Below are 27426 nucleotides of genomic sequence, written 5' to 3' on the forward strand. Positions count from 1 at the left end.
TATTAATTAATTTAAATGATATCAAATATATAACAAAATTACCTTCTAGTTACGTGAGTTACAGTTGCAAACAATTCTCGTTGATTGTTATACATGAACCGGTAGTACAGTGTACTATTTAGTACACTGCACTTGTCTTGCAAAACTTCCGTGTCTTCGAGGATTATCCGGGAGTTTGTGTCAACCATCGTAGTCGGCACGTGCTTTGACGCCAAAATGTCTTGGGGTAGGTACTCGACCATTGATAATGCTTTTGTTGTAACTGAAAGTGGGTAACAGATGATGAAGACTTTGAGCCGCTTAGTGTTTCCGGTGGAATAGGGCATGAGTGGGAAGGAGAGGACGAAGACCTCAGTAAAGTGAAGGTACGTAATTATTACGTATGTCGACTTATAAGCATTATTTACTTGAAATAGGACAGCTGGGATGCTCCTAGCGATGAAGAAACGAGAGAATCGAAGCAAACAGGTTCGGTAACTGTTCTAAGTATGATCTAGCGCGCGTTAGATAGCGTCAGGTTTTGTACAGTAACTTTAGAAAAGAAAAAACCGAAAGCAGAACGAGTAGCCGAGAAAAAGAAGGAGCGAAGACTACATGAACAGGCGGAAGCAGAAGAAAAGAAGGTATTTGTTTGTCCAGACCATGCGCCATGTCTTGATGTCCAGACCATGCGCCAGTGTAAAGTACTGTAGGTGTAAGTGTAATAATACTAAATTTTAATAGTAATAATACTAAACTTTAATAGTAATAATACCGTATTTTCCGAATTTAACGAATCCGAAAAATAACGAAATTGGACGGGTTTTGGCAACAGTCAAGGTTTTATTGATTAAATGCACATATTTTGAGAGGAAATGTCAGCAACACCTCAGAATTAGTGCAAGGTGGTAATAAAGATGTGAACACCGCTTACACCATGGCAAATGTCAGTAACCCTAAATGTACAAAATACAATTGTAATTGTACTAAATCACAACAACAACAACAACGTTGAGATCTTTTGTCCTACTACACATGGAACAAAGATGGCATACCTGGCAGAGAAACTGGAAGTGGCAGCCACTGAAGCCATCGACACAGTGGGTCTATTCTGAAGGTAGATAGCACCAAGTAGACTGTCAGAAACAACGAGGACGAAGCAGAGACAGATGAGGAACTTTAATAGAGATACTAACTGTCTGTCTAACATTGTGTTGCCTTGCACTAATCTCTAACACTTCTTGCTGTCCCTGCTTTGTCTAAGGTAATTGACTCATTAATTAACACCTTCAAGTAATGATAAAGTCGTTTGTTAATTTATTTCTCAAATTAACAAACAGGTAGTGAAAATTTTGTTACACATTTTGATTTGTTAATTTAAAATTCAGAAAATATGGTAATAGTAATAGTCTTTTTTGCACCACACGTGTAGTTCTCTCAGGGGGGATATAGACAAAACAAACTACCTAGGAGAATGAAACCTCCTACAAGGAAAGCAAAAATATTACTCTAGGAATTTACCATTTTACAAGCATTCTTCATTAGTCATTTTCCACATGCCGTGCTTGCTATGCTAGTAATCTTTATATTGCATCTCTAGATTATTTAGTTCGGTCATTGGTGTGTGAAAATATTTATACTTGAGGTGCACTTCTTTGGCTTCTGGTGTTCTGAAAGACACTAGAAGAGTCACCGAACCATTTATGGTTGTTTCATTATTTTTCTCTTTTCTTCTGGAAATGTTGTAAAGGTCATAATTATGAATGACCTCATCTAACTCTTTTTCTTGAAAGATGGAAGACACAGAAGAGAAGAGGTAGCTGGACTTGTGAATTGTGATCACTAGACAGTCGTGCAAGCAGCATAAATTGAAACTTTTAGCTTTTATTTCCCTTTTTTGCTTTAGAATGGTGTAAACAATAATGACGTCTAAAAATCATTTAGAGGTTGCAGAGGGATGACTTCTTTAATGAATCCCTTCCTTTTGGCAGCACATCTGAAAGTATAGGTGCTTTGCTACATAGAACCATTTCCAAGGGACACAAATTGTTTCGGTAACAATTTTTACTTTATTTTACTAACTTTATATTATCACATCTCTACAATGGAAGATAATTTTTGCATTGCCAACATCTGAATGGGTGGCTTGACTAAACCCTGGATTCGTTTTTAGGAAAGCAAACGGCAGCTAACAGCAGAAGAGGAATTCACCGAAAAACAGCGACGACGGAAGTAAGTCATTTGTTGGTCAGCTGGAGGTGTTGCTTAGCTACTGTTACACTACAGTACAAATAGTAACACTGACATGCTTTATGCCACTGTAATGTGTAATCTTAGATAGAATGAGGACCACACCTAAAGCCAGCTGTATGGCAAGAAGCAGCACTCAATTTTGAATCAGCTAGTGTTTCAGTCAGGTGGTTCTCTATGTAGGGGTTCTAGGTGATGTACGTGCCAACTTTCTACATTATTATAATCTCAGTAGGATATCAATTTTGTTTGTTTCATGTTGAGTTACAGACTGTTGCAAGTGCAATAGAATATTGTGTATGTTGTTGGTAGTTGACTCGTGGTCACTGTTTGAGTGTATGAATCTTTTACCACACGTTCTACTATGGGGAGTATGATCTTGATGTCGACTAGTGATTTTGACCTTCCACCATTGCTGGCTAGAACGCTGTTGGTAACAGTGTCAGTAGGCGTGATGTCGTGTTGTTATGAATAAAAAATAACAATATGTAACAGAGATGCTGGCTGACTGGACACTGCCACATTCTGACTGAGTTGTGGCATGTAGTGTCAGAAATGTAGATAGAGTCAAGAGTATGCCATATATACATGTATGTGTGACAGCTGCAGTCAATACATTCAAGACATCTTGTGGGGTATGTGTTAGTACGGATTACATGCATGAAGACATGTAACCTCATCTTGTAGCCTTGAGGTTTGCAGCTGGCTTATGCACTCTGCTATACAGTAGGAAAGAGAATCGGCTACATGTAATATACTTATGACAATTTTCATAGACTTAATTAATCCCGGAATCATCAATCCAATATCAGATATTATCGTATTACCATATGGTATGGTATTATCCTGTGGACTGTTGTTGTTATATAGACTGCAAGAAGAGTCAGACCTTAAAGTAGCACAAGATTTGTTTGGTACTACTTGTCTTCTTCACAAGCTTTTGTATCTTCTTTCAATTACGAGTCTTTCATTTTGTAAAGGCGATGCAGCTAACTCATCAGAGACGAAGGGTGCATGTTCAATAGATGACATGAATCCAACAGATGATGAAGGATTTAAGCAGCTGAGAGAGGCTTTAGTAAAGAAGATTACTCGTTATGAGGTAACCGACTCTTTCAACTTTTGTGATTGTTTCATGTCTGAAGTGCTGCGTGATTAACCAACAGAGAAGATTGGAGTTTGTTTCATTTCTGGAGAATTTATGTCGAGACTGCTGTGCAGGATGTAACTCTTTCACGAATCATTGTGTCTGCAAATTTTCATGGCTAATTGTTTTGTTAGTGAACTCAGAGAGTGTGAGGCAAATAGCAAGTGCTCTGAGTACGTTAGCACAAGAGAAGCAGAGACAGTCGAAGGTAAGAACTTGCCTTCCTTTGGACACTTTACACCATGCATGACGAACAGATTAAGTGGGGATTTGTATATTACACGTATGTAGTTTGGTCATCAGATAGTCACACTACAGAGACATAATTATGGAAGATATAGGACAAACACTATATAATGCACTGAATATCTTGTAACATATTTTTGGCATTTCTACGTTAATTTATTTCTACGTTGACACTGGAGAGGTTCCCTGCAAATCAAACTGTCACACCATTTTCTTTGTTTGACCTTAGCGTTCAATAGGGTAATGGTGTGATGTGCTGTGTTGTAGACGGGAACCAAAGCCAAAAAGAAAGGGAAAGGACCTGCTATAGGGAAAGCGTCGGCCAAATTTGACTATACAGCGTATGATGATGAAGTGGGAGATGAGTTTGGAGACTTCATGTAGTTGCTTTACATTTCGTATGTAATTAATAGTTTTAGCAATAATAATAACAGTAATGTCTCTAATTTTCTTGGTTTTTCTCAGGATTCATAATAGGATAGGCTTCAAACTTACACACTTTCTGTCCGTCTTCTGTGTAGTGTAAGGCATCGAAGCATTTCTTACAGAAAAAGCTCGGATCTTGCATTGCCAATTCGTCGTTGACCGTAATCCATCTAGAAACAAAAGCAATTGTTCAGGCCGGAAGTAGTAATACTGTGGTAGTGTGTGTGTGTGTGTGTGTGTGTGTGTGTGTGTGCGTGCGTGTGTGTGTGTGTGTGTGTGTGTGTGTGTGTGTGTGTGTGTGTGTGTGTGTGTGTGTGTGTGTGTGTGTGTGCATACGCATCAGTAAACTGTGATATAGATGTGGCATGTTGTCGTACCATTACCTTGCTAGGTATATCCTGCATATCATGCATCTTGTTTTGTACTCTCGTGTTCTAAATGTCATACATGGATATAGCAGTCTATTCTGGGGGTCGCTGCAATGCAACAACCTGGACACAACAGTGTTTATTTCAACACGTTTTGACAATAGTAGTTTATATGACCTGATATCTTTGAAAATGACAAGGTGTTCACAAGAGCCTTGGTGACAGTAGAGATATGGAAATCCGAGTCTGATATTGATATCTCGAAAAGTGACACCTTCCATGAGACGAGACGTCATATTGCCAACATTTGGAGTTTTTAGTGAGCGACGAGAAGCCCAGTCCATGATTACTCTACACAAGAAATGTTTCAGTAACCCAGATGAAGTACACTTCATTACCTAATTAATTAATTGATTAATTAATCCAATGGGTATTTTGGGGCATGTCATTCAAGCATGTGGAAGGGCCACACAGTACTACTACTTCGTACTGCCTACCGGCTGTAATCTCTTGCTGTTGGATCTCGCTTGTCAATATAGAAGATGTTCTCAATGAATAGAAAGGCCGACTTGCAAACATCCTACCAAATAGCCAATCAATAATAACATTAGACTAAATGCCTACTAACTAGATACAGTAAAAGCTACTTTATTTCTTATCTGAGCATCGGTGTCCCACGGATTCTCACTGTGGTCTGTCGATACGATGTTGTCACTGTCGCAGACAACACAGTCTCTTAGGGCATATAACGGCTGCATAGATTGAAAGATTCAAATGAATGTCATCTTCAAATGTTATCAGTACAAACGACAATGCCAACCTGGCTAGACAAGAAAAGGTACTCTCGGTGAACTCTCATCTAATGGGAACACACAGTTGTAAGAAGTGAGTATAAGGAGAACAACGAGGTTGACAAACATTGTTTGCTTGATAGACAGTGATAGTCAGAACGACTTCAGGCTTTTCTATCGGCTCAAATTTCTGCACCTGAGTTCCAAACATTTTCTGAAGCTCCTGCAAATGGAGACAATAGCAAAAGATGAGAAGAAGGATTAAAAGTTGTTCGGTGATGAGAGCATAGCTCCAACTTCTGATGGCATATGGTTGATTTCCTTTTCGTTCTTCGCCCGACTCTTTACAGGTTTCTTCTTTTCTTGTAAACGCTTTACCTCCCTGTAGAATCAATGAAACAGAAAATCAGTTTGTGAGAAGAATGGGTTGTGTCAATGACTAAAATCTTAGGTTTGGTATATTAATGTATACCATAAAGGCATTTGCAATTGAATAACCGTTGGAGATTCTACTTGCATACAGACGAAAGATGGACAGATATAAAGACATACATACAGACAGATTAATAAGACAAACAGACAGACCGAGAGACAGACAGACAGACCAGACAGACAGACAGGGTAGTCTGCATTGTAAATTAAGCGTTACATGTTTGTTTGTTTTTAAAATCTAGTCCTAGTAAACTCTCGTAGTTACAGAACTTTATATAGTTACCTTGCTAGCATTGTACTATAGATGTATGTTTGAAATAAATGTTATTTGATAGACAGACAGACAGACAGAGACACAGACAGACAGACAGATTTGACAGACAGATGTGACAGACAGACAGACAGATAGACAGACAGATTGTTTTATTTGAACGCTTACTCTACCGATAACAAATGCTAACTTTATGCAAAACAATAACAGTCAATGGACAAAATGTTGAATGTCTCTATCATATGTAAAGTCATCGAAGTTGCACTTAGACAACTTTGACAACTTCTTAAAAATCACTCGAGAGTTGAAAGACTGTACAACTACAGACAGTTGCTTCCTCCATCTATCTTGAAAGTCTGCTTCATTGTTCCTTCCATGTTCATCTTTCGACTTCTTGGAGATCTTATTTAAATATTCTTCAGCCATAGGGCCCCAAAAGCCGAAGAGCTAAAAAACCAATGGGACACATGGTGTGGTGGACTCTGATATGGATTGTTGTTGACCACATTTTGCCATCTTTCTTTGTTCTCACATCTCTGCTGCAGAGCCTGCTTTTTGACAGCTGATTGTAGGGTGTCGCAAGAATGTGGGTGAGCCATTGAAATATCCAAGTCTGTTGTGGAATATTCAGTGGGATCGTACGTTGCTATATCCGGTCGGTTCTCTGAGTTGATATATCTGTTTCTAGGTTCAACTTGATGAACAATGTTTAATTCATCTAAACATTTAGTCCAAGTTGAAACGATTGTATTATGTTGCCACACTGGGCCCCCGCCAAACTTGCAGGTTACTTAATAGATGGCAACCATGTTCATCAAGACTTGCGCTACAGTCACACTTGGTAACTATTTGAGAAATAGGTAAAGAAATGCCAAGCCTCAAGAATGCTGCCAAACGAAATTCTGAAGATTTAATAACAAATCATGGTGCTGAAGGGATAACTTGAAGCCATGAACCAGCTCCACATCCCCGACATGACCTTATACTACAGACAGACAGAGAGAGAGACTCAGACAGACAGATATACAGACAGACAGACAGCATGCTAGACGAGCAAATTATTTAGCATTGACAATCTAAAAACTACCGACAGTAGCTATGCCACTCTTTCAAAGTGAAATTGTTGACTCTACAACAGGGGCCATAGGTTAATTAATTCATAGACGGATCAAGACACATCAATTGCTACCCCAAAAAACCAAACTTGCCTCAGAGACATCAGATCAACACCTTCAGGAATACCATCATTCACAACATCAAAGTCTTCCAGATATTCTGGCCGAGCAGGACACACCAACTTGTCTTCACTAGAAAAACAATTAGCCATCAGCTTCAGCTTCTGTAGATAGCCCACAGTGTGTCCACAGCAGTGCACGGTCTACTATCTGTTTGTACGTCTGTTTGATTGATGTCTTACTGGCAAATATCGCTGAGCTGTCTCACTGTCTCCTCTTGCACGCCCAATGCTGCAGCCAAACTCTCGAAACTTATCTCTTCATCTGGTGGTTGACAATCCAAAGCTTCTCGGTTTAACGAGAGACGGCACTTATCGAAAAACTCTCTAACAGAGAGAATAGGTGATATTTCGTTGCATCCATCAACAGAAGTCACCACGCCCCTCGACATTGTTCAAGCCATTGATATCTAAGGATTGCTGTAAAAAATGGCGACCGGTAGGTTCGATTGTTGATTTGAATTCTGGCGTGATTGCGATGCTTGTTGTAGGTGGAGTATGGGATAACGAGGCGGATACGAATGCGCTGTTTCAACAGCACACGGTAGACGATATCCGACTAATCGAACAGAAGACAAGGTTTTGTAGTTTGTAGGTCGTGATTGTGTGGAGTCTAGATGTGAGTGTGTTTGTTGGACTAGAATGGACATCGACAAAAAGAAAGAAGACTTGAGACAAATGGTTGGGTAAGATCCTTTTCGTCTGTTGCTTCTAATACGGGTATGTGCCCATTGCTGGCTAACAAATTTGGCACGGAATTGTATTATGAATCATTTGTGTGTGTGTGTGTGTGTGTGTGTGTGTGTGTGTGTGTGTGTGTGTGTGTGTGTGTGTGTGTGTGTGTGTGTGTGTGTGTGTGTGTGTGTGTGTGTGTGTGTGTGTGTGTGTGTGTGTGTGTGTGTGTGTGTGTGTGTGTGTGTGTGTGTGTGTGTGTGTGTGTGTGTGTGTGTGTGTGTGTGTGTGTGTGTGTGTGTGTGTGTGTGTGTGTGTGTGTGTGTGTGTGTGTGTGTGTGTGTGTGTGTGTGTGTGTGTGTGTGTGTGTGTGTGTGTGTGTGTGTGTGTGTGTGTGTGTGTGTGTGTGTGTGTGTGTGTGTGTGTGTGTGTGTGTGTGTGTGTGTGTGTGTGTGTGTGTGTGTGTGTGTGTGTGTGTGTGTGTGTGTGTGTGTGTGTGTGTGTGTGTGTGTGTGTGTGTGTGTGTGTGTGTGTGTGTGTGTGTGTGTGTGTGTGTGTGTGTGTGTGTGTGTGTGTGTGTGTGTGTGTGTGTGTGTGTGTGTGTGTGTGTGTGTGTGTGTGTGTGTGTGTGTGTGTGTGTGTGTGTGTGTGTGTGTGTGTGTGTGTGTGTGTGTGTGTGTGTGTGTGTGTGTGTGTGTGTGTGTGTGTGTGTGTGTGTGTGTGTGTGTGTGTGTGTGTGTGTGTGTGTGTGCGCGCGCGCGCGCGCGTGTTGTTGGTATGCGTTTCGATCAGTTGTGCAATGACGTTGTAAGCTACTCCAAATAGATTGTTAGTGTTTGGTTTAAAGATTTTCAAAATTTGATGCGAGTGGTTATTGGTATTATTAATAGTAAAATCAGTCTTCTTGCTCAAACCAAATCAGTCTGGTTTGTAAGGTCTCTTAACCTAAAGGCCTGTCCGCACTAGACCAGAATGGATCGCTGCCTGATCAGGTTAGTGAGCATCCACACTGCACTTTGAAAACGATACCTCCACCTCTTTCTGTATCACGTAACTGATGACCGATGTGTACGTATGGGTTCTTAGCTTGTGGAAAGCGTTGATACAGTGCATAAGATGAGCGAAAACAAAGATGAGTGAGGAGAGCTAGCTGTTCTGACTACATTTGTGGCGTACGTGAAGGTAATGCCCACCTATTTCTAATTGGATTCAACCGACTGTGATGCGAAACCGCCTCCTGATGTGGATTGGATTTATCGTGATTGGATTGTGATCCAGTTGTAAGTGTGGACAGGGCTTAACTCTAACCTAACCTTCCCGCAGAGGTGCCTAAGGCCATCATGGCTGAAGACATGATTTCCGCAGGATCTGAGTGGATCCAGGAAGCGCTGTTTTCTGTTTAACCTGATTTTTCAGTCATAATTCTTTTTACTATATTTATATCATAGGAATCACCATTAATTCTATCTAGCATTAACATATTTTAAGCAAGAAAAAGTAAATGCTCGGTAGTACGCATCGGTTGCCTGCAGCACTTTTGTGAGCATGGGTAATAATAGGACCAGGAGACTTCCAGTTCCCCATCCTTTTGAGACACGATGTGACCTCATTGTCTGAGATAGGTAATCACTGCTGCTCTTCTCTCCGGTGCGTCTCGTCATTGGTTTGACGTCTCAGCCAGAAGGCAGACTCATTGTGATGTACCTCAGTTTCTAGGATACCACCCCAATACTGCTCGATCTCAAACTCGGATGGCGGGGAAGTGACCTGGATAGTCTGCCTACCCAACTCTCTGTAAAACCGTCCAGCATCTCGTTGAAACAAACCGTTTTGGCGAAGTCTCTTACGATTCTTCTCCAGCCTCCTGGTCCGCTCGACCTTGGACTTAAGTTCCATTTTCAACCGATTGATGGTGACCTCACAACTTTTCGAACAGGAAATGCCCAACCGATGCCGGAGAAGTCGGAGTTCATGTAACATTCGAATGCCTGATGAACCCTTGCTAACCTCCAGCAACAGTGAGATCGCATGTCGAAGTGTGAGAATCTCCATATCCAGCCTTCATCTCTATGTCGGTGTTTAAGAATTGATTGACTTTGTTGTTTTTAATCCCCGCCTTTTGGACACTAGTGAAGCAGCAGAGTATACTAGGTAACTGATTTCACTCATATCTGGTTCATCCTTCAACGAATTGATGATCGTGTTAAGATCACTGATATGTTTCGGGGTTCCACTGTTCACAAAGATCCTTGGAAGGCGTTGTCTCTCACAGATAGGAATTTGCCTGACTTTCTGCAACTCCTCAAGAAACTCTCGACGAAGTACAGGGTCCACAGCAGCATCAGTATCAAACATACAGGGTCCACAGCACATCAGTATCAAGCAAAAAACCATCCTCCGTTTGGCAGCAGTCTGGACTGAGTTGAGATGTAGGAGTTTCCATCTTTTCTAGCTGAGAAGCTATACTAGGATGTGTAGTCATCAGATCAGAGCTCACAGAGTCACAAGGGGATGATGATTCCCTGATAGCACTGCATTGAACTGAATCCAAAGTGTCATCTACGGATAGGATATCACCATTATCTCTTGCAGACGAGCAGTCCTTAGAGAGAACAGTGACTGACTGAACAAGGGAGCCATCTTCCAAGTGATTAGCAGACTTGTGATCCTCTTGCATCATTGACACACGACAGGTTTCCCACCACGTGCAGTAGGCGCCATCCTGACTGAAGCCATGCAAGGTGACACGTTGTCAAGCAAAGATGTGACAACTGAACTATCACCGCAGGACAAACATCAGTCATAACAGATGACAAACCTGAGAGGGGTTTTCCATCCTGTGTGGCTTCGCATTTAATCTCCTCCAACTCTGATTCAGTCAGACTTCCAGAAGTTAGGAAGTCATGTCTTCTTTCTAGACAACCGTGATGGTCTAAGTACTTCTGAAGCAGGGTTTGCTTCCGGTGCTTGTAATAGACTTTACAAACCAGACTGATCTGGTTGAGCACAATACATAATAATATTTTTTGAGTGCAGCCAAATGTGCGGGCGGTGACCAGAAACTAATACTAGTAATGTATTTGGAGTGGTCTTACTTTTGTTGTTTGCAGAAGTTGTTGCTAGAATGTGGAATTTTTGAATGTGTTTGATTATAATTTGTGTAATACACTAAACGCTTGTTGTGTTGACCTTCTTTATTTACTGTATATGTACTGTAGTATATTTGTTGTAATTATGCGCTAGGGAAAGATATCACGAATTAATTGATGCTGCTGATACAATTACAGAGATGAAGAGTTTTGCAGGAAATGTGAGTGATACTGTTTAGCCATTGAATTTAGTATTTTAATGGATGATGTTAGTTTTTAGTCAGGTTTGTGTCTTAGTTATCTGTTTAGTAACAAATGTTCAGCAATAATGAAACCAGAAATGCTACGATATGAGCAAATTGTAAAAATGATTACCTTATAAGATGAAACATTGGCGGTTTGCTAAGAAATTGTTGTACAAAGCATATTGGCAGATTTTATTTTGGCAGTCGGACATCATTGTTTGATAACTGATATATGTCTTTACCATGCATAAGTGGCCATGGAGGAGCTTGTGATCGACAGCTGTGTTTGTAGCTCACATTTCCCTAACTTACTGGTCTCCAACTACTGCTTAGTGATGAAGAACTGCTGTGTCAATGCAAAGAATGGGACTTGCGTGAACGTGACAGTCTAGCTTCATCCATAGCCTCACGGCCTTATTCATAGGCACGGCAGACGGCAAGCAGGGATTACCGACCATCTTGTGGCCTCATCCGTGTGACGTACCACCACGTCACCATATGATCCTTGATCCACGTGGTTGATGATGTCAACATATCTCGGAGGCCAAATTAATGGCGGATTTTATATTGGCGGTCACTGAAAAAATCCGACAATCTGCCAAAATAAATTCTCCCCAATATTTTATCTTATATAGTATGGTTCTTAGTATGTCCTAACAGCATTCCTGTTGCTCCTACTATATACACTCGAACGTCTCTTATCCGGACGTCCGAGGTAGAGGCACGTCTGTATACCGGGCACCCTCGAGAAAGTTTAATATTGCAAGTGTACTGTGCATGTAATCATGCATTAGGTACTGTATTGCATGTCTAAATGAAAAATGCACTGTACAGTTCATTGTCAGTGATGATATTGTCGTTTCATGAGGATCATCTGTTTGTTTGTGTTTTTGTGTTTATGTACACTGATTGGCTTTTGACTGTTTGACCATCATCCTGTTGTCTGTCCTGTGCTGTTTGTAAGTGACAAATATTCATCAAGAAGTTGTTTTTGTCAAAGGGATTGATGATGAGATCATGAGTAGAAACACTAACAGTAATGAAGCATTAAGAAATTAAGTCATCTGTTTCATTTGCCATGACTTTGCCTGTTTGACAATATAAAGCCCTGTCCACACTGGCAACTGGATCGGGATCTGACCACAATGCTGTCCACACTTGCAACTGGATTGCGATCTGATCCGATAAATGCAATCCACATGGGAGGTGGTTTTGATCGCTATCGGATGGTTGAATCCAATTAGAAATAGTGGGCGTTACCTCCACATATGCTACACGTGTAGTCGGAACATCTAACCCTCCTCACTCGTCTTTGTTCTTGCTCACCTTACATTGCTGTATCAACGCTTTCCACAAGCAAAGAACCCACACGTGCACATTGGTCATCAGTCACGTGATATCAAAAATGAGCCGAGGCAGACGTGGCATTTTCAAAATGCAGTGTGGACGCTTGCTATCAGATGCGATTTGATCTCGCTGGTCTAGTGTGGACAGGGTTTAAGTGTAGTCATAAATTGTTTGGTCATTACGTTGGTGTTACATGATCTTGTTTTTTGTGTTTTTTCATGGAAAGGTTGCTAGTTCTATTGAAGAGATGTATAGACAGTGTAGAGAGCTAAAAGAGACACACCAGTGTCATGGAGTGACTGGACGAGTTGATCATGCTTATAGGTTAGTTGTAGTGGTTTTTTTCTAGTTGTGATAGACTTGTTAATTAAACTGAGGTGTGCATGCACCAGGGTTACAGTAGTGTGTCAGTAGATGGACGGACGGACGGATGGACAGACGGACAGACGGATGAACAGACAGACGGATGAACACGTGGATGGCTGGCTGGCCAATTGAAATGCAGCACACGTGCTTGTAACCACTGGTGTTAATTATTCAATTATGAATGAACAATTTAGTTAGAATACTACAGACACATGCAGTTGTGTGTTGGATTCTCATGTGTTTTAACTCTTTCTGATTGTCAATGAATTTGATGCAAAATTGCTAATGTTGTGGGCAACCATGGTATTTACAGCATTTCAAAGGTTGCTGTAAATCTGCATCAAATTCATTGACAATCAGAGAGAGTTAAAACACATGAGAATCCAACACACAACTCCGTGTGTCTGTAGTATTCTAACTAAATTGTTCATTCATAATTAAATACAAACGAAGTTGAATTTTCTAAACTTTGTGGTTTGTGCTGATTTGGCTGTATGTGAGGCAGCATTTGTTATGTGTAAGTGATGGTGTTTGTCGTTCTGTCTGTTTCTATTATCGTTAACTAAACGGCACACAGACAAGTCAATTTGATCTAGTCTTGCAGTCCAGCGAGGTTTTTATTGATTAATGGGTAATATTGAATGTTGTATTATTGTTTGTGATTTATGAGTTTTGTGCTTTTTGAACAGGTCAGATAGTAGCTCAGGAGTTTTCAATGTAGCCAAGCAGTTGAAGACGTTGTTTGACACGCCAGAGAAGGCAAGTATCAATGAAGTTTTTAGAATGTTTGCTTCTGCAAGTATGTTGTTGCCATTGGTGGCTGTGTTTGTCTGTAGCTTTATATGTCAGTAGATTAATATGTCTGTTTGTCTCAGTTGCACGATTGGCATGGGTTTTCTATCTCAGTCTAATAGACTGCAACGTTTTGCAGGTGTGGAATGCTCTTGAATTAGGTCAACATCTCGAAGCAGCCCGCCTTTACTTGCAGGCTCAAGATATTATGACGGGTTTGCAAACAGATTTAAAGCAGACACGTAGTCTGTCCAAGAACTTCCTCGTCAGCAAATACACTTTTATCATGTCACATCATCATTGGACTATCGCATCTTTATATAGGCGTCGTTTCCCATCTTGCAAAGGCAGTGGTCATCTGTTAGTCAGTTCAAGACTGCTATTCTTCAGGTATATGCTACTCTAAGTTAGTTGGTTGGTACTGTCCATGTAAAATGGCATTTGATTTTGTTATCAGTAAAGTTTATTTTATTTGTAGGAAAGCAAGGTTCTTCTTGGTGATTATCGAGCATCTCCAGAGGTAATTTTGCTGTCAGAAATCATATTGGAGTGACAAAAAAGCAGTACACACATTCAATTGTATACAGTAGATTTGAAATCAGTGTTCTCCCCAGAAATCCTAAACGAGGGAGGGGATACTCCGTTAAGTGGGCGTTTACCTAATGCCACGCCTACTGCTGCCCTTTGTTTTCTTTCAACAGTGTTTTCACATGTGTTTTTCAACAACTGTTGCCTGTGAAGGAAGACCCAATAGTTCTCTGCGACGCCGACATGATTTAGTCTCTCGTAGCCAGACCCTTCCCGCTTACATCCTTTGGACGGAGATGGTCTGGCTACATGAGACTAGACATGATTCACCTGCATAGTTAGCATGTGTGTACAGTACTTGCAGGTGAACACCAGGTGCCATAGTTTCCTAGGTGGCTGCATGCCTGAGTGTGAAAAATGTTTGCTAATTAGATGTCACCTCCTTTCTTACTCTCAGCACTGTCAGGTCTTGGTTTGTGGATGATCTAAACAACCTATTCCGAATGCAAAAATGTAATTGCTTGGAATAAGACAGAGCGGGCCAGTCTGCCAAAAGATCCTAACACTGGATCATTCTAAACGCACATTAAATGGGCAAGGTAGTTGTATGTTGTTCAGGTTATGCTTAGCAAACTGCAGCATTGAAAGAGACACTGTTGATCAACATTTGTAGTTTCTTAAATTTTTTATATTTCAAATTTGTTATTTTAAGGTTATTACAAATTTTCGTTGTAGTTTCTGTGGATGCGCATATTAATTGTTTTATCTTGGCATGGGTTTTGGCTGTGGGTGAGATAGCTTGCTGGCTCTACAGAACATTGCTTGTCCATTGTATTGTCTTTCCAATAATTAAACACTGTAGTCTATATGTAGGGGTATTTAATGGAGGTACATAGTTTGTTTATAGTGCATAGAGGGTCCAAACCACTTGCAACTGTAAGTATGGAATACAGCAAGACTTTACAGAATACAACAAAACTTACATATGGAATTATGTCGTGGATGATTGATATTATTTCTTAATTAAGCCTGGTTCACAGTACACCTCGCGTCGCATAGCGTTGTCTCGCGTCAAAGGAGGCCATTTCCGATGCAACGCGCTGGAATAGGAAAAAATCCTATCCAACATGTTAGGTTGCGTCACGTGGGAAACGGCTTTCTTTGACGCGATGCAAAGTGTATTGTGAACCAGGCTTAAGGTTGTTTTGTTGTAGATTACTGCCCAGTCTTTGTGTGCGATCTTGCTTTTGGAAGACTCAACGCCAAGACAGGCGTTCACTGATTTCTTAGTTGCCAGAAAGGTAGGTTTTTGATTCAGTTATACGATTGTGTGTCAACTTACCGTGGCTGTCTAGGCTGCTATGCAGAGTTTGTTTCATAGCAGCCGACAAAGTAAGCCTAAGCCAGTTGTTTCTTGCTATTTGGTGTATTGCAGGTGTGTTGAGTAAGCTAATATGCTGTTGTAGCAAGCATCAAGAGTCAAATATGCAATGTGGTGTCACTTGTGACAGCCACTGTGAGACATATAGATGCTGTATTCACACACAGGGAATCAGGTGCAGCAACTATGCTATTTGACACTACATATCATTAATGGACTGCAATGGAGTTTATACAGTCAATATGGTTTGTTAAGTGATGTGAAGTAGAAACCACTGTCTTATTAAACCATGCATTGTATGACATATGGCTATAGTTATGAACAAAGGGCACCAATGTGTATGCACATATTATGGTAACCAAGGAACAAAGTAACTAGAGACTTCTATTAGAAGGAAAGTGACTAACACATATCCCAAGAAAACAAGGAAGCAACTGTGACATCACATTCTGGGAAACAAGGAAATTGGTTAGGACAGGTGGTCTCATCTTTCAATAGATCACTTCTAATTGCAATAGCAGGTCTTGTTGCTTCCATGTGTGTCTGTTGGTGAAATCAGATCAACAGAGTCAATATCAGATTTATATGGTGTGTGTAGTGGTTGTCTACAGACAATATGTCAGGAAGGAGACTTATTCTTGTTTTGTGGGCTTTTTCTGGTATTATGATATGTGGTTGCATAATTATAGAAAACAAGAATTTTGTTGTTGTAACCTTTGGAGTAGAGACTAAGTATGTATTACAGGTGGTTTGGTTTGAGGTCTACTCTAAGTTAAATATATTTTCCATACCTTAGACTTTCAACAACATTTCAAACAATGAGACTCAGAGAGTATGTGTTTTCTTGGTTTTGTCTATGATTCTGCTCTGGCTTGAACCAAGTGGATTCTGTTTATTCAATCATCTACATAGATAAGGTCTATGTGGGCAGTGATTATAGTGACATGAATCTTTCCTTATCTGGCTTAGTTTGCATGCTTAGTAGATGTCTTGCTCAGTTCAGGTATTAGTTAATTTTTATTAGTGGTGAGATAGAGGGCTGATAGTGGCTTAATTTAATTAATTAAAGCATAGATGGCTGTATTGTCTTGCTTCAGATCAATTTATTGCAACCCAATAACACGGTGGAGTGAGGCTGTAATGTTTTCACACAGGTGCTTGTCTGTGTATTTTTGTGTCTGTCTGTAAACGTGATATATCTTGAACGGCTTAACAGATCGATATGAAATTTTCAGGATATGGTGATCTTGCCAAAATCTTAGACCAGCTTAAAATGGGCACTCATGGTTGACAAATTCATTGATGAATTGATAAGTCTTAATCTGGCACTCCAGGATCCAACTCAGAAGAGAATGACTAGCAGTTGCATTGTCACTAATTGTATGAACAAGTACAGTGTACTACTAGTAGGTATTCTTGAGTATACATTTAGGGAAAGCAGACGTATGGATCAAATATGGTTAGTATGTTAGTTGTGACTAGGTGATCAGACTTTTGATGAGTATGCACACCTAATGCAGTGTTTTTCTTACACCATGTGTGCTATATAAAACAACCTTGCAGTGGCTTGCCTGTTGTTCAATTGAAAAATACCAAGTGGTAATGCATCCCAGACAGGTGACAGTCTACATCTTTACTGTCTACTTGAGACTATATTGCTGTACTGCAGTGGTTATGAGTTATGGCATGTTTAATTGGTTAGGTTTCAGGTATGCTATGTGTTTAGTGAGGAACAGGAAAATGGCCTGCGGTTAAGTCACTTTAAGTGCTTTTAGTTTGGATTAACTAATTTCAAAAAATTGTGTTGCTAATTGTGTATTGTTGTTGTTGTTGGTGTGTGTGTGTGTGTGTGTGTGTCTGTCTGTCTGTCTGTCTGTCTGTCTGTCTGTCTGTCTGTCTGTCTATCTGTCTGTTTGTGTGTGTGTCTGTGTGTGTGTCTGTGTGTGTCTGTGTTTGTGTCTGTGTCTGTGTCTTGCTGTGTCTGTCTGTGTCTGTGTCTGTGTGTGCGCATGTGTGCGTGCGTGTGTGTGTGCATGCGTGCGTGTGTGTGTGCATGCGTGCGTGCATTCGTGTGTATGTGTGTGTGTGTGTGTGTGTGTGTGTGTGTGTGTGTACGTGTGCACACACACACACACACACACACACACACACACACACACACACACACACACACACACACACACACACACACACACACACACTTGTGTGGGTTTCACAAATTTGCTGAAAATGCTTGCTGTGTAATCGGCTCCTATGGCAATACATACAGATTCCATGCATGATTAAGAGTTTACTGAATGTAGTGATTTTTACAAGGTTGTGTGTCTTTAGTTATTATAAATAGGTTATCATGATTAGCAGATTTTGTTATCATGCATACATTAAGGAAAATTTTGTAATTAATACTATTTTTCTTTGAAATTTTGATTTTTTGTGGATGAAAATATTGTGATCGACAGATTGTATGTTGTCACCAACTTGACCAATCTTATAGTACGACATTTTGTGTGACAATTGTTGTATGTTGTAGGTTGTCTCCTTCTTGATGTGTTGAAAACGAGTATGACACATATGACGTCTTTACCTTTGGTACCTAATGACGTGATGCATGCCAATTGTGCTGAGTGGATGAACACGTATGACAGTGCATGATCTTCATCGTGTGTTGCCATATTCATTGCTTCTAATGAGTGAATTTGTTTACGGAGCAGCTGTGTCCAGGACGTTCATGCTGGATTGAGGAAGCTGTTGACCTTCGTAAGTTCCATTAAGGGACTGGCTTCTATCCGAGACGCTGTGTACAGTCTTCTGCAAAAGGTATGCTTTTACTATTCAATAGTATTTTGCCTAAATATGCGAGATGGTATGATACAGTAGACTACCTCATCGTATAGTACGGAATGGTGTGTACGAGAGAGAGATGGCCAAGTGTATTTATGTAGACATTGCTCTTTTCTCTGTAGTTTTGTGATTTCGTTCCAGTCAGACAGTGCATTGTTGAAGCAATTTAATTAAGGTGAACTGACATACCTGGCAATTGAAGCCTAGACTTTCTAGTACAACCTGTTGCCACTAACTTCACATCAATTTAACTTCTAGTTCCTAAGGTTATTGATCAATGCATTCATTTCTTTTAGTTAGCATTTTTATGAATGCCCACGCCTTTGGCTTTTGGTGACACTGGTTTATTCTAACTACTGTACAACTCAAAGGGACACAAAAAACTGAGGTAATAACAAAGACAGTTTTGATGTCTCTTGGAAGGCTTTGAAGTATGACATCAATGCCACACCCCGTACTGTATATGAATTCTTCATCTGTGATAATTATTGCCAGTGTAACATACATTGCCACACAGGAACCTGATGTGCTATTGAATTAGGAGGAAAGAATGAGTAGCAGTAGGGTAAAACTTTTATTAGGCTTCATCTTACTGTTCTTGCCATCAGGCAATTTGGCAAAGAGATGGTTTAGTTTAGAGAATTTGAGTGCATTTATTATACCACAGTGCCATTTGTGTCCCTACAAGATAGTGTATGTTTGTGTGACACAAATGGAGATTATACTATGTAAGGCCAGACTACTGCTGCCTGTGGAATATCTTAGAAGCTGCATTATGGGTGAAAGCTGTTGTGTATTGACACAGTAGGCACAGGATTCACAGCACATAACTGCTGTAGCTACTGGAGAGGATCTTTATTTATGTGTTTTGAATACAGGCAACATTGGCTTTTTATCAGTTTTCTAATGCTATTAGGAGCTTTTTACTGTTTCAGGATAATCAGAGTGATGTGTCTTGGTCGGTTACTTGCCATACAGTATTGGGTCGATCTTTCAGTGTGTGGGACGAGTTTGTCAGAACATTGATTCTAGAGCAATTGCAGGTAATCTCTTGTTAGTAATTATTATTATATGATATGGGTGTCTGCTGTGATTATTGTTTTACCACATCCTTGGTACTTACACTTTACACCAAGGGTTTCCTTTGCCTTTGTATTTCTGGGTTGTTTCTCTGTTGGGCATAGCCTGTGGGCAGTCTTTAATCTGTGTTCTGGTATGTCCTTTGCCTAATTTGGGTTCCTTGTTTTGTGGTCCCATAGCTGTCACTCAGTACTGAGAAGTTTATTCATCTGTTTGTTTGACAGACTATACTACATGAACAGTTTGTATCTGCTGCCTATAAGGGAGAGCGATTACTGACTTCTGCTCTTGAAGGACTTAATGCCAATACCACCAGTCAGGAAACTCTGTTCGAGAGAGATGTGGGATTGTTTGTATGGTCCGAGACCAGTAGTACTCTGACGACTGGAAACTCGCTAGGATCAAAAGCTCGAGCTTGTACTCCAGCTATCAGCAGGTAATTACATTACTTGTTGATGCATACTGTTTGGCTTCTCCTTGGAGGTAACTATTGGGTGTATTCTTGTTAGGTAACACGTATTGTGCATCTTGTTCACTAAGTTGTTAACATAATGTTGTCACAATATAGAGTGCTTTTGGACTAACATGAGTTACTAATGGCATTTTTGTCATTGTGAATGACAGCTGTTAGAGAGTCGATTAGTGTAGTTGCATCATGGATTTTATGTGACTGGTTGGCATCTCAGATAAGGAAAGGTTGTAGAACAGTGTGGTATAATTACTACTAGAGGAAAACAAGGTCAGGTGCCAATGCTTGTTGTCTGTGTTTCAGGATATGTTCAGAATTGGATAGTGAATTTGGGAGTATAATGAGAGACACTCAGTACTTTTTATGTGATGAGAAAGAACAGGGAGGCGTCATGGGACTTATGGAGGTCGGACTATATTTATATTGTTCCTGTTGGTGTTTATTTGTTCTGTTAGTTCCAGCTTGTTATGACATTTGGGAGCAATACTTTTTGTTTTGGCTATGCTCTGTTAGTGGAATTATAGTTAATATATTTAGTATTCAATCTGTCAGTCTAAGGAACTATGTACTGCTAGACTCAGTTCATGCTTGGATTCTTTCCTGACGTTTTGATATTAATTGATTCACCGTTATGAGCACGTTGTAGTAACCTTTTGATCATCTTGACAGTCCATCTTGTAAGTGTTTGTTGAAGGCTTTTCTGTGACAGTAGAGGGTAGTAATAACAATGCAATTTAAAGCGTTTGCAGGATGCTGTGTCTTGCTGTGTCTTCCTATCCAGTAACTTGTTAGTGTTATGAACATTGTTTGTGCTTAACCTTACCAGTAGGCGTAGACAGCTGTGGACTGTCTTGCATAGTTGTCTGATTGTCCTTTGTTCTGCTATTGCTACATTGTGCACTCGAAACTCTTGCAAAAAATGATTGTCTAGTATTTCACCAGGACTGGAAACCTAGTGTTGTTGTGGTTTATATATACTCTAGCAGGTTGTTCCTGTTATGGTTTCTTCTAAGAGCTGTTAGTTACTATAGTATGTGGACAATAACCAGTTCTTCTTTATTCAGGTTGTCCCATTTGAACGATTTTCAGATTCTAACACTATACGTGAAGCTCTTCGAACATCAGGCTCTATGTCAGTAACTAGGTTAGTAAGTTGGAAATGATTTCCTTGTACTGACTGATGACACAGTTTCTGTGCATAATCTAGAGTGTGCCAGTGGATCCAAAATGAAATACAGAGATTAGCAGAGGTGATCAAACAGACTGAAGTATCAGAAAGTGGAGAGGCAGTCGAGAAGGATATAGATAGGTATGAGATGGAGAGTGATCTCACTGGTTGTACAGCTGAAATATGTGGTAAACTGATTTTGGCACAGTTGTATTTTTCTTGGCCGATGTTGTCTGGCCTTTGCGGAAGAGTGTGCAAATTTGCAACAGATACTGCTAGGTGGCCTCACCCTTGACTCTCTTCACCACTCAACCTTGAGGTTGGTTGGCATATCCAACTTCCTATACTCCATTCACTTCTAATAGACATTGTCTCAGATCTTCTAGACGTGCTAGGGGAAATAGGCTGGCACCAGACCAACATACTCTTGTAAGTGTATTGTTCAATTGTTTAGAGTGTTTTTGGTGATTAGGATGTGTTGTAGGATTTGACACAGCTGGACGAGGTCAAAGGACAACTGAATGGTGCATATGGTACAGCTTTCAGGTGATGGATTCCTATTTATGTGTATGTTGTTTTGGCCCAAAGGGTTGTTGTTAGAAGGACACAGAGTATCTACTTGTACTTCAAAAATAGCCTGTCAATAATTGTATTTTGTTATGGGATGGAATGTGGTTGGGTCAGGTGGTATTGTAATGGTGTGGTGTTGGTTCACAGCCTATTAGCTAATGGAGAAGTAACACCATGACCAGTGGCCTGATGGATCTATATCAGACCTAAATCAGACCTAAATCGACTGCCATGGAGCAATCTTTTCTCTAACTGTGACCACCAAAGTGATGATTGATATCTTAGCCTCTAGTGTACGCTGTGAATCTAGGATGGAGTTGGCATGAACAAAGAGCTGTTTAACAGAGTGTTGGTGTTTTGAATGAACCCCATGAGATTGTGGTCTATATGGTGGCTTGAGGCCAGACTGTCAAGCCAAGCTATGTTTTGTGACTTCATCTGGTATGAATAGCAACATTTATATATAGTGCTTGTGTGTTCTTGCTATTGGGTGTCTTGCTGTTGGGTTGCCTAGTTATTATTTTTAATTAATTGATTAATCAATTTTCTTGTGCTGTCTAGAATCTGGCAGAACTGGGTAGCTTCTGCTCTCACCAATCACTTGACTCATTGCCTGTTGAGCAATGATGTGGTCACCATCCAAAACGCAACTGTAGACCTTCTCTTCCTATTTGTGGTTATTTTCCTTGTTGATGTTGACATTGATGTTGTCATTACTGTCAGGCTTGGGAAAGTATCAAGTTGTCAGAGGAAACTGAGGGCGGAAAGCCATTAGAATCTACTCTAGAAGTTCCTTTCCAGGTTTCTATGTAAAGATGGTGGTTATAGTCTAGTTACATAGTTGGTTGTTCATTTAGGTTTCATTGTTTTGTATGAGAGTGCTATTTGGTTTATGTAAGGAAATAAATAGAGTTAGTGGCCACACATTGGAAAGGTGTCTTAGAATGTATCAAGTTTTACTGTCTGTTTTGACTCTCATGGTGGCTTGTCTTCAGGTCTGTGGGACAGGAATTAGTTGGATTGGTGTTGAAAAAGCTGATTTCTGTTTACGATAAATATCAAGAGGAGAGAGGGAGAATAAGCCAGCGACTTGCTGTACAGAACTGGTTCGATGTGAGCTTCATATGCCAGATGTTCAACACATCAAAATGTGACCAAGAGGTTTGTATGTATGATTGTTGTGTAGAATGACTGAGGAGACGGTCACATTTGTCTACCTACTTTTAGATCAAAAATCGAACTAAGAAGTTGATTGACTGGTTGGAGTCATGCATAGATCCTTTTGATTTCAGCGTGCTAGAGCCATTCTTGCAGTGCAATTTGATTCGACAATTTCAACGTTGCTCAGTAAGTAGTAACTAAGTTTCATCTCTTTCTTCACTTGACGTTACAATTAACCTCAAACAATCAACATTGCTATCTGTTGTAGGTGATGCTCGGACCGATAGTGAGTGTATCCGGTTCAACGTCGGCCTGGCATCGATCTCAGGACAAGAGAGCTGGACGAAGTGCAGCTACGCAGGAGTATCACAATATTATACCGCTCTCTGTGGGCGTTCCTCGTTTCACATTGCTACCACATCACACGAATCCTCCCAGAACACCGGCATCAAGACATGATAGAACGGTGGGGACACGCCAGCCTGTGGCAGAGTCTGTAAGCATAGCCAGTTACTTAAAAGCATAAATAGTTTACATTCAGAGAGACAGAGTTTACTTACAGCGCGCAGGGTGGTGCTTTCCCACAGGAGGAGGCTCAGTTGTTGAAATTCATAACAAATGTTAGGTCTAACAGAAGAAACGGGGTATTTCCTGACGGCTCCTCTTACCGAAAACGAGATAAGTTGCTCTCAGAATTGCCAGCAATCTGGCAAGTGTCCTGATTACACAGTTTCCTCTTGCATAGCAGAGATGATTGGCAAAGTGGAATATATAGTGGTTATGTTACACTGTCAAGTGTTTCATTACTCTTTGACCCTTGACCTATAGTTAGAAGTTGTGTTGTGTGCTGTTTTTTCAAGATTATATCATCTCCATAGTCATGGCATTTAGCATAGTCATGGCGTTTAGCATAGTCATGGCGTCTAGCGTCAGCATTGTTTCATGCCCTTGAAGCTACCAGATTGAGTGGTGAAAGTCGCAGAGGCATGTCTCTCTGCACTAAGGTCACAGGCCTCCTACACATTTTGTCCGAGGGTATCTAGTGACAGTAGTTGGCGTAGTGTGATCGCACTGCGTTGAGTAGCACCCTAACAACTAAGTAGATGTGAAGACATCTTCTGTCTAATTCGTAGACTTCACATCGTTGTCTTCTTTACACAAACATGCGCCTTAGGGCTAGTACACCACAGGGTAAACGGCTCTAGGCACTGTGTGGACACATTGTTTAGAGATCTAGGTTGCTTGCCGCAAAGCCCGTTGATTGGACGTTGTGTCACAACTATCTCGTTATCTCAGCCACGTAGGTACGCCTCTTTACCTACACCCAAACCCCCGGATCTGAACGATCTCTGGGGAACGATCGGGTGATGTGTTACTCTAAATGTGACATATCGGGTGACCTTATCTCGTTGCGTTGCGGATTGACTTTCGTTTCGAATTAGGGCATCCGTACTAGCGGCGTAATGTGATTATTGGACTACCATTGGCGTCCTGTTGTGTTTGTTTATGAATAACGTTGCTCACGTGCCATCCTGCCTCTGCCATGGTGTCTAGTTCTAGGGTGGAACGATGTGCATCCGGTTCTTGCAACGCGTTTGTGAAATGACAGCATTTACTGGCTGTGAAAGTTCGTTGAGTTTTCTACCTCGCTTCGAAGAAATGCAGGCGGAACCGGACGTGCTGGCATTGTCAAATAGCCGTCTATTCGTTGTCCGCGTTTAGCTCGTCACAAACACTTCGGAATGGGTAAACTTTCCGCCTACTACCTCGCGTGCTGGTTGACACAGCTGTGATAAGGCGCACGATTGTGGTCGTCTCCCGCGCCTCGCGAAATATCCCCCGCCTCTCGTGTAGAAACCAACCGAATGCGCTGGAACTCGAGCGTTCTAATAGAAGAATGCCGGGCGTAGCGCTCCCGAACAAAGCCTCAACATTATGTGCCCACGAACGCGACAAATGACCTCATTGTTTTGCAACTTTCCTTAGTAGGCGTGTTCTGGGATTCTATTTGGCGCCAGCCATTATCTAATTATGATTGACGTGTTACTGCCTACCGAAAGAAACACGTGCCGTATCCTCCAATCAGACCGAAGACCTGCCTCCAAATTTACATTCGATATTCAGTGCTGATAAAGGTAAATGACGCGAGCCCACAGTTTGAGTTGCGGGTGAGACCTCAGCGTCGGTGTGCTACTCACATCTATGGTCTCGCTGGAGTAGGGTGTCTCGTGTTCCTTACCAAATGATCTCGCTTGTCTCAACCCACCGTAACGGCGTACCAATGGAGAAAGGAATCGGCACGCTTGAGGATGGAATGGCTCTGCAGCTAGCACTCGAGTTGTCGAGACTGAACGTGAACAACCACGAACCCGGATTCGCCGACGGAGGCGCGTTCGACGAGGGACGCGGTGCGTCGCGCTACAAGTCGAACAATACGACAGAACGCGTTCCTGTGCCGAGCTCGGAGCACGTGGCGGAGATCGTTGGCAGACAAGGTCGGAGTTGTAATTGTAATCACACACTGTTGTATGTGTCCGTCTAGCGAGTTCGCGTTGCCACATTGTATCTCTGTTGTTTGTAATGGGTTACATGTGTCAAGTGGTTCGTCCGCCTCTTGTTACTAATTGTCACGCTTCCTGCTTCTCCTTCAACCGAATTCTATTTGTCGTAACAGGATGCAAGATCAAGGCGCTGCGAGCGAAGACGAACACGTACATCAAGACGCCCGTTCGAGGCGAGGAACCCTTCTTCGTCGTCACCGGTCGTCGCGAGGACGTGGCAATGGCGAAACGCGAGATTCTGGCGGCCGCCGAGCATTTCTCACAGATCCGTGCAAGCAGGAAAGCGTCTGCGTCGCAGTCGCCTCCGATCACGTCACCGGGAGTCGCCGTTCAGCCTCCAACGCCGTTCGGCGGAGACAACCATATTACTATCCGAGTGCGAGTGCCGTATCGAGTCGTCGGGCTCGTGGTTGGTCCGAAAGGAGCGACAGTCAAACGGATTCAACAGTTGACCAACACGTATATCATAACGCCGTCTCGAGATCGAGAGCCGTGCTTCGAGGTGACGGGCACGCCCGAAAACGTGGAGATCGCGAAGCGAGAAATAGAAAGTTACATTGCGCTGCGCACTGGGGGCTCAGTCGACGGCTCGTCGGACGATGCTGACTATCCTTTGTCTCCAACGGGAGATATCAATGGCTCGATCGTTGCCGATCCGATCTATACGTCGGCCGCGCATCATTACTCGACGCTGCGCGAGGCGCAGATGAATCGAGCGAACCAGTTTGTGGCGGCGGTGCCGCCGCGTGGAGGAGACGGGATGTATCGATCCTTGTCGCCCAGTGGCGTTCAAGCCTTCACCCAGTTCCAGTTTCCTAAGACCGGAAGTCAGGATGATGATACGTTTGGGCCCGGAAGTCACGTGTTTGATCAAGGGATGGATCCGATGGCGGTGCCACCGCGTCAGAACTCATCACGTCAGAGTGGGTCGATCTGGTCATATCAGAGAGGGAGTTTTGGTGGACATTATCGAAGCGAGGCGAGTGCCTTTCAGCCACCCAGGCGTGGACTTGTGTTTGATGATGCGATGCGTCCGATGACGTTGGGTAAACCGTTGCAAGGGAGAGGTGCATTCGGACGCACCGTGAGCGAGCCCTACGGACTCAGTACGCTTCCACTCACCAGTCCGACCATGAATCTGGGTCCGATTGGGTCGACACCGGACATACCGGGATTGAATTCTGTGTCGTCTGGGATGAGCACGAAAAGTAACGGTACAGCTATCCTACAGCAGAACGGGAGTGTTAGTTCGTCAAGCGAGGGCTCGTCGCGTCAATCTCAGTCTCCAACGGAGAACAAGGCGAAGGAATGTGCTCAGTGTTCCACCAGGGAAGTCGTCGCTGCTCTCGTTCCGTGCGGTCACAACCTGTGGTGCATGGAGTGCGCCGCAGACATCATGGACGATCACCAGAAGTGTCCAATGTGCATGAAGGATGTCATCTCGGTCCTTCGAATTCATCAGAACTGATTATTTCTTCACACTAGAGTGGCTCACTTTATGGATGGGAGTTGTCGACTGCGATCATCCCCGGAGCACATTTAATCTTTATCCCCCCTACATGTTTCAGCATCTATTTTGAGTAAGCTAATCAAATCGCATAATATCCTCATCTCTGCAGTCTTGTAGATGTCTAGCACCCAGACCTGGTGGTATTTTGATGGCCTAACCAGAAGTTCCTCATTCTAGAATCAGAGACATGCCAATATGAATTGATATATTTTATAGCCAGAGCATTGGTTTCCTAATTATCAGCAGTCTGCCAGATCCACTATTATAATGGAAATGTTAGTGGTATAGTTTGTGCAATCTTGACTTTAGTTTTTCTAGATAAATTTTATTTGTTGGACTTATGTGAGAGCTAACCCAAGACCAGCTGGTTTTTTATGACTGTTCCAATGTCATGTTATCTAGTCTTGACTTGGAGCAGGGGTTATGAGCAATACATTTACTTGTTGTATCTACTCGGTGCCTGGTGTGTGTGTGCCTCTAAGATCCGGACCGATACAGGAGG

At 41.8% G+C, this 27426-nt stretch overlaps 4 protein-coding genes across 5 annotated transcripts; 3 read left to right on the forward strand and 1 right to left on the reverse strand.

Moving 5' to 3' along the window:
- Window positions 1-71: 71 nt before the first annotated feature.
- On the forward strand, window positions 72-4187 carry LOC134192268 (eukaryotic translation initiation factor 3 subunit J-like). The gene is made up of 11 exons (XM_062660990.1): window positions 72-226; window positions 280-365; window positions 417-468; window positions 529-623; window positions 2153-2211; window positions 3100-3143; window positions 3210-3331; window positions 3396-3453; window positions 3511-3584; window positions 3890-4020; window positions 4088-4187. The coding sequence occupies exons 1-10, from the start codon at window positions 217-219 to the stop codon at window positions 4004-4006; spliced, it is 717 nt and encodes a 238-aa protein (XP_062516974.1). The 5' UTR covers window positions 72-216; the 3' UTR covers window positions 4007-4020; window positions 4088-4187.
- On the reverse strand, window positions 3998-7567 carry LOC134192267 (snRNA-activating protein complex subunit 3-like). The gene is made up of 10 exons (XM_062660989.1): window positions 7328-7567; window positions 7119-7217; window positions 5505-5589; window positions 5335-5430; window positions 5237-5275; window positions 5064-5168; window positions 4914-4996; window positions 4594-4767; window positions 4432-4539; window positions 3998-4218 (listed from the first exon to the last, which is right to left on the reverse strand). The coding sequence occupies exons 1-10, from the start codon at window positions 7534-7536 to the stop codon at window positions 4065-4067; spliced, it is 1152 nt and encodes a 383-aa protein (XP_062516973.1). The 5' UTR covers window positions 7537-7567; the 3' UTR covers window positions 3998-4064.
- Window positions 7562-24140, forward strand: LOC134192265 (conserved oligomeric Golgi complex subunit 1-like). Of its 2 annotated transcripts, XM_062660986.1 has the most exons (28): window positions 7562-7583; window positions 7636-7723; window positions 7786-7830; window positions 11060-11126; window positions 12724-12821; window positions 13553-13622; window positions 13795-13920; window positions 13980-14045; window positions 14134-14175; window positions 15398-15484; window positions 15539-15575; window positions 15650-15739; window positions 18095-18200; window positions 18276-18381; window positions 19341-19448; window positions 19710-19921; window positions 20258-20360; window positions 21019-21098; window positions 21162-21263; window positions 21331-21441; window positions 21500-21551; window positions 21607-21668; window positions 22254-22344; window positions 22416-22493; window positions 22550-22626; window positions 22688-22853; window positions 22920-23039; window positions 23122-24140. In XM_062660986.1, the coding sequence occupies exons 1-28, from the start codon at window positions 7574-7576 to the stop codon at window positions 23377-23379; spliced, it is 2658 nt and encodes an 885-aa protein (XP_062516970.1). In that variant the 5' UTR covers window positions 7562-7573; the 3' UTR covers window positions 23380-24140. The 2 variants fall into 2 exon arrangements, 1 of the variants encoding a protein (XP_062516970.1); XR_009971918.1 differs by lacking the exons at window positions 22416-22493; window positions 22550-22626; window positions 22688-22853; window positions 22920-23039; window positions 23122-24140 and having other exon boundaries at window positions 7573-7583; window positions 21607-22133; window positions 22254-22373.
- An 815-nt stretch (window positions 24141-24955) lies between these two features.
- LOC134192266 (RNA-binding protein MEX3B-like) lies at window positions 24956-27376 on the forward strand. Its single transcript, XM_062660988.1, has 2 exons — window positions 24956-25348; window positions 25528-27376. The coding sequence occupies exons 1-2, from the start codon at window positions 25096-25098 to the stop codon at window positions 26880-26882; spliced, it is 1608 nt and encodes a 535-aa protein (XP_062516972.1). The 5' UTR covers window positions 24956-25095; the 3' UTR covers window positions 26883-27376.
- The last annotated feature ends 50 nt before the right edge of the window (window positions 27377-27426 follow it).

This window comes from Corticium candelabrum, chromosome 16 (assembly GCF_963422355.1).
Source record: "Corticium candelabrum chromosome 16, ooCorCand1.1, whole genome shotgun sequence".
Lineage (NCBI taxonomy): Eukaryota > Metazoa > Porifera > Homoscleromorpha > Homosclerophorida > Plakinidae > Corticium > Corticium candelabrum.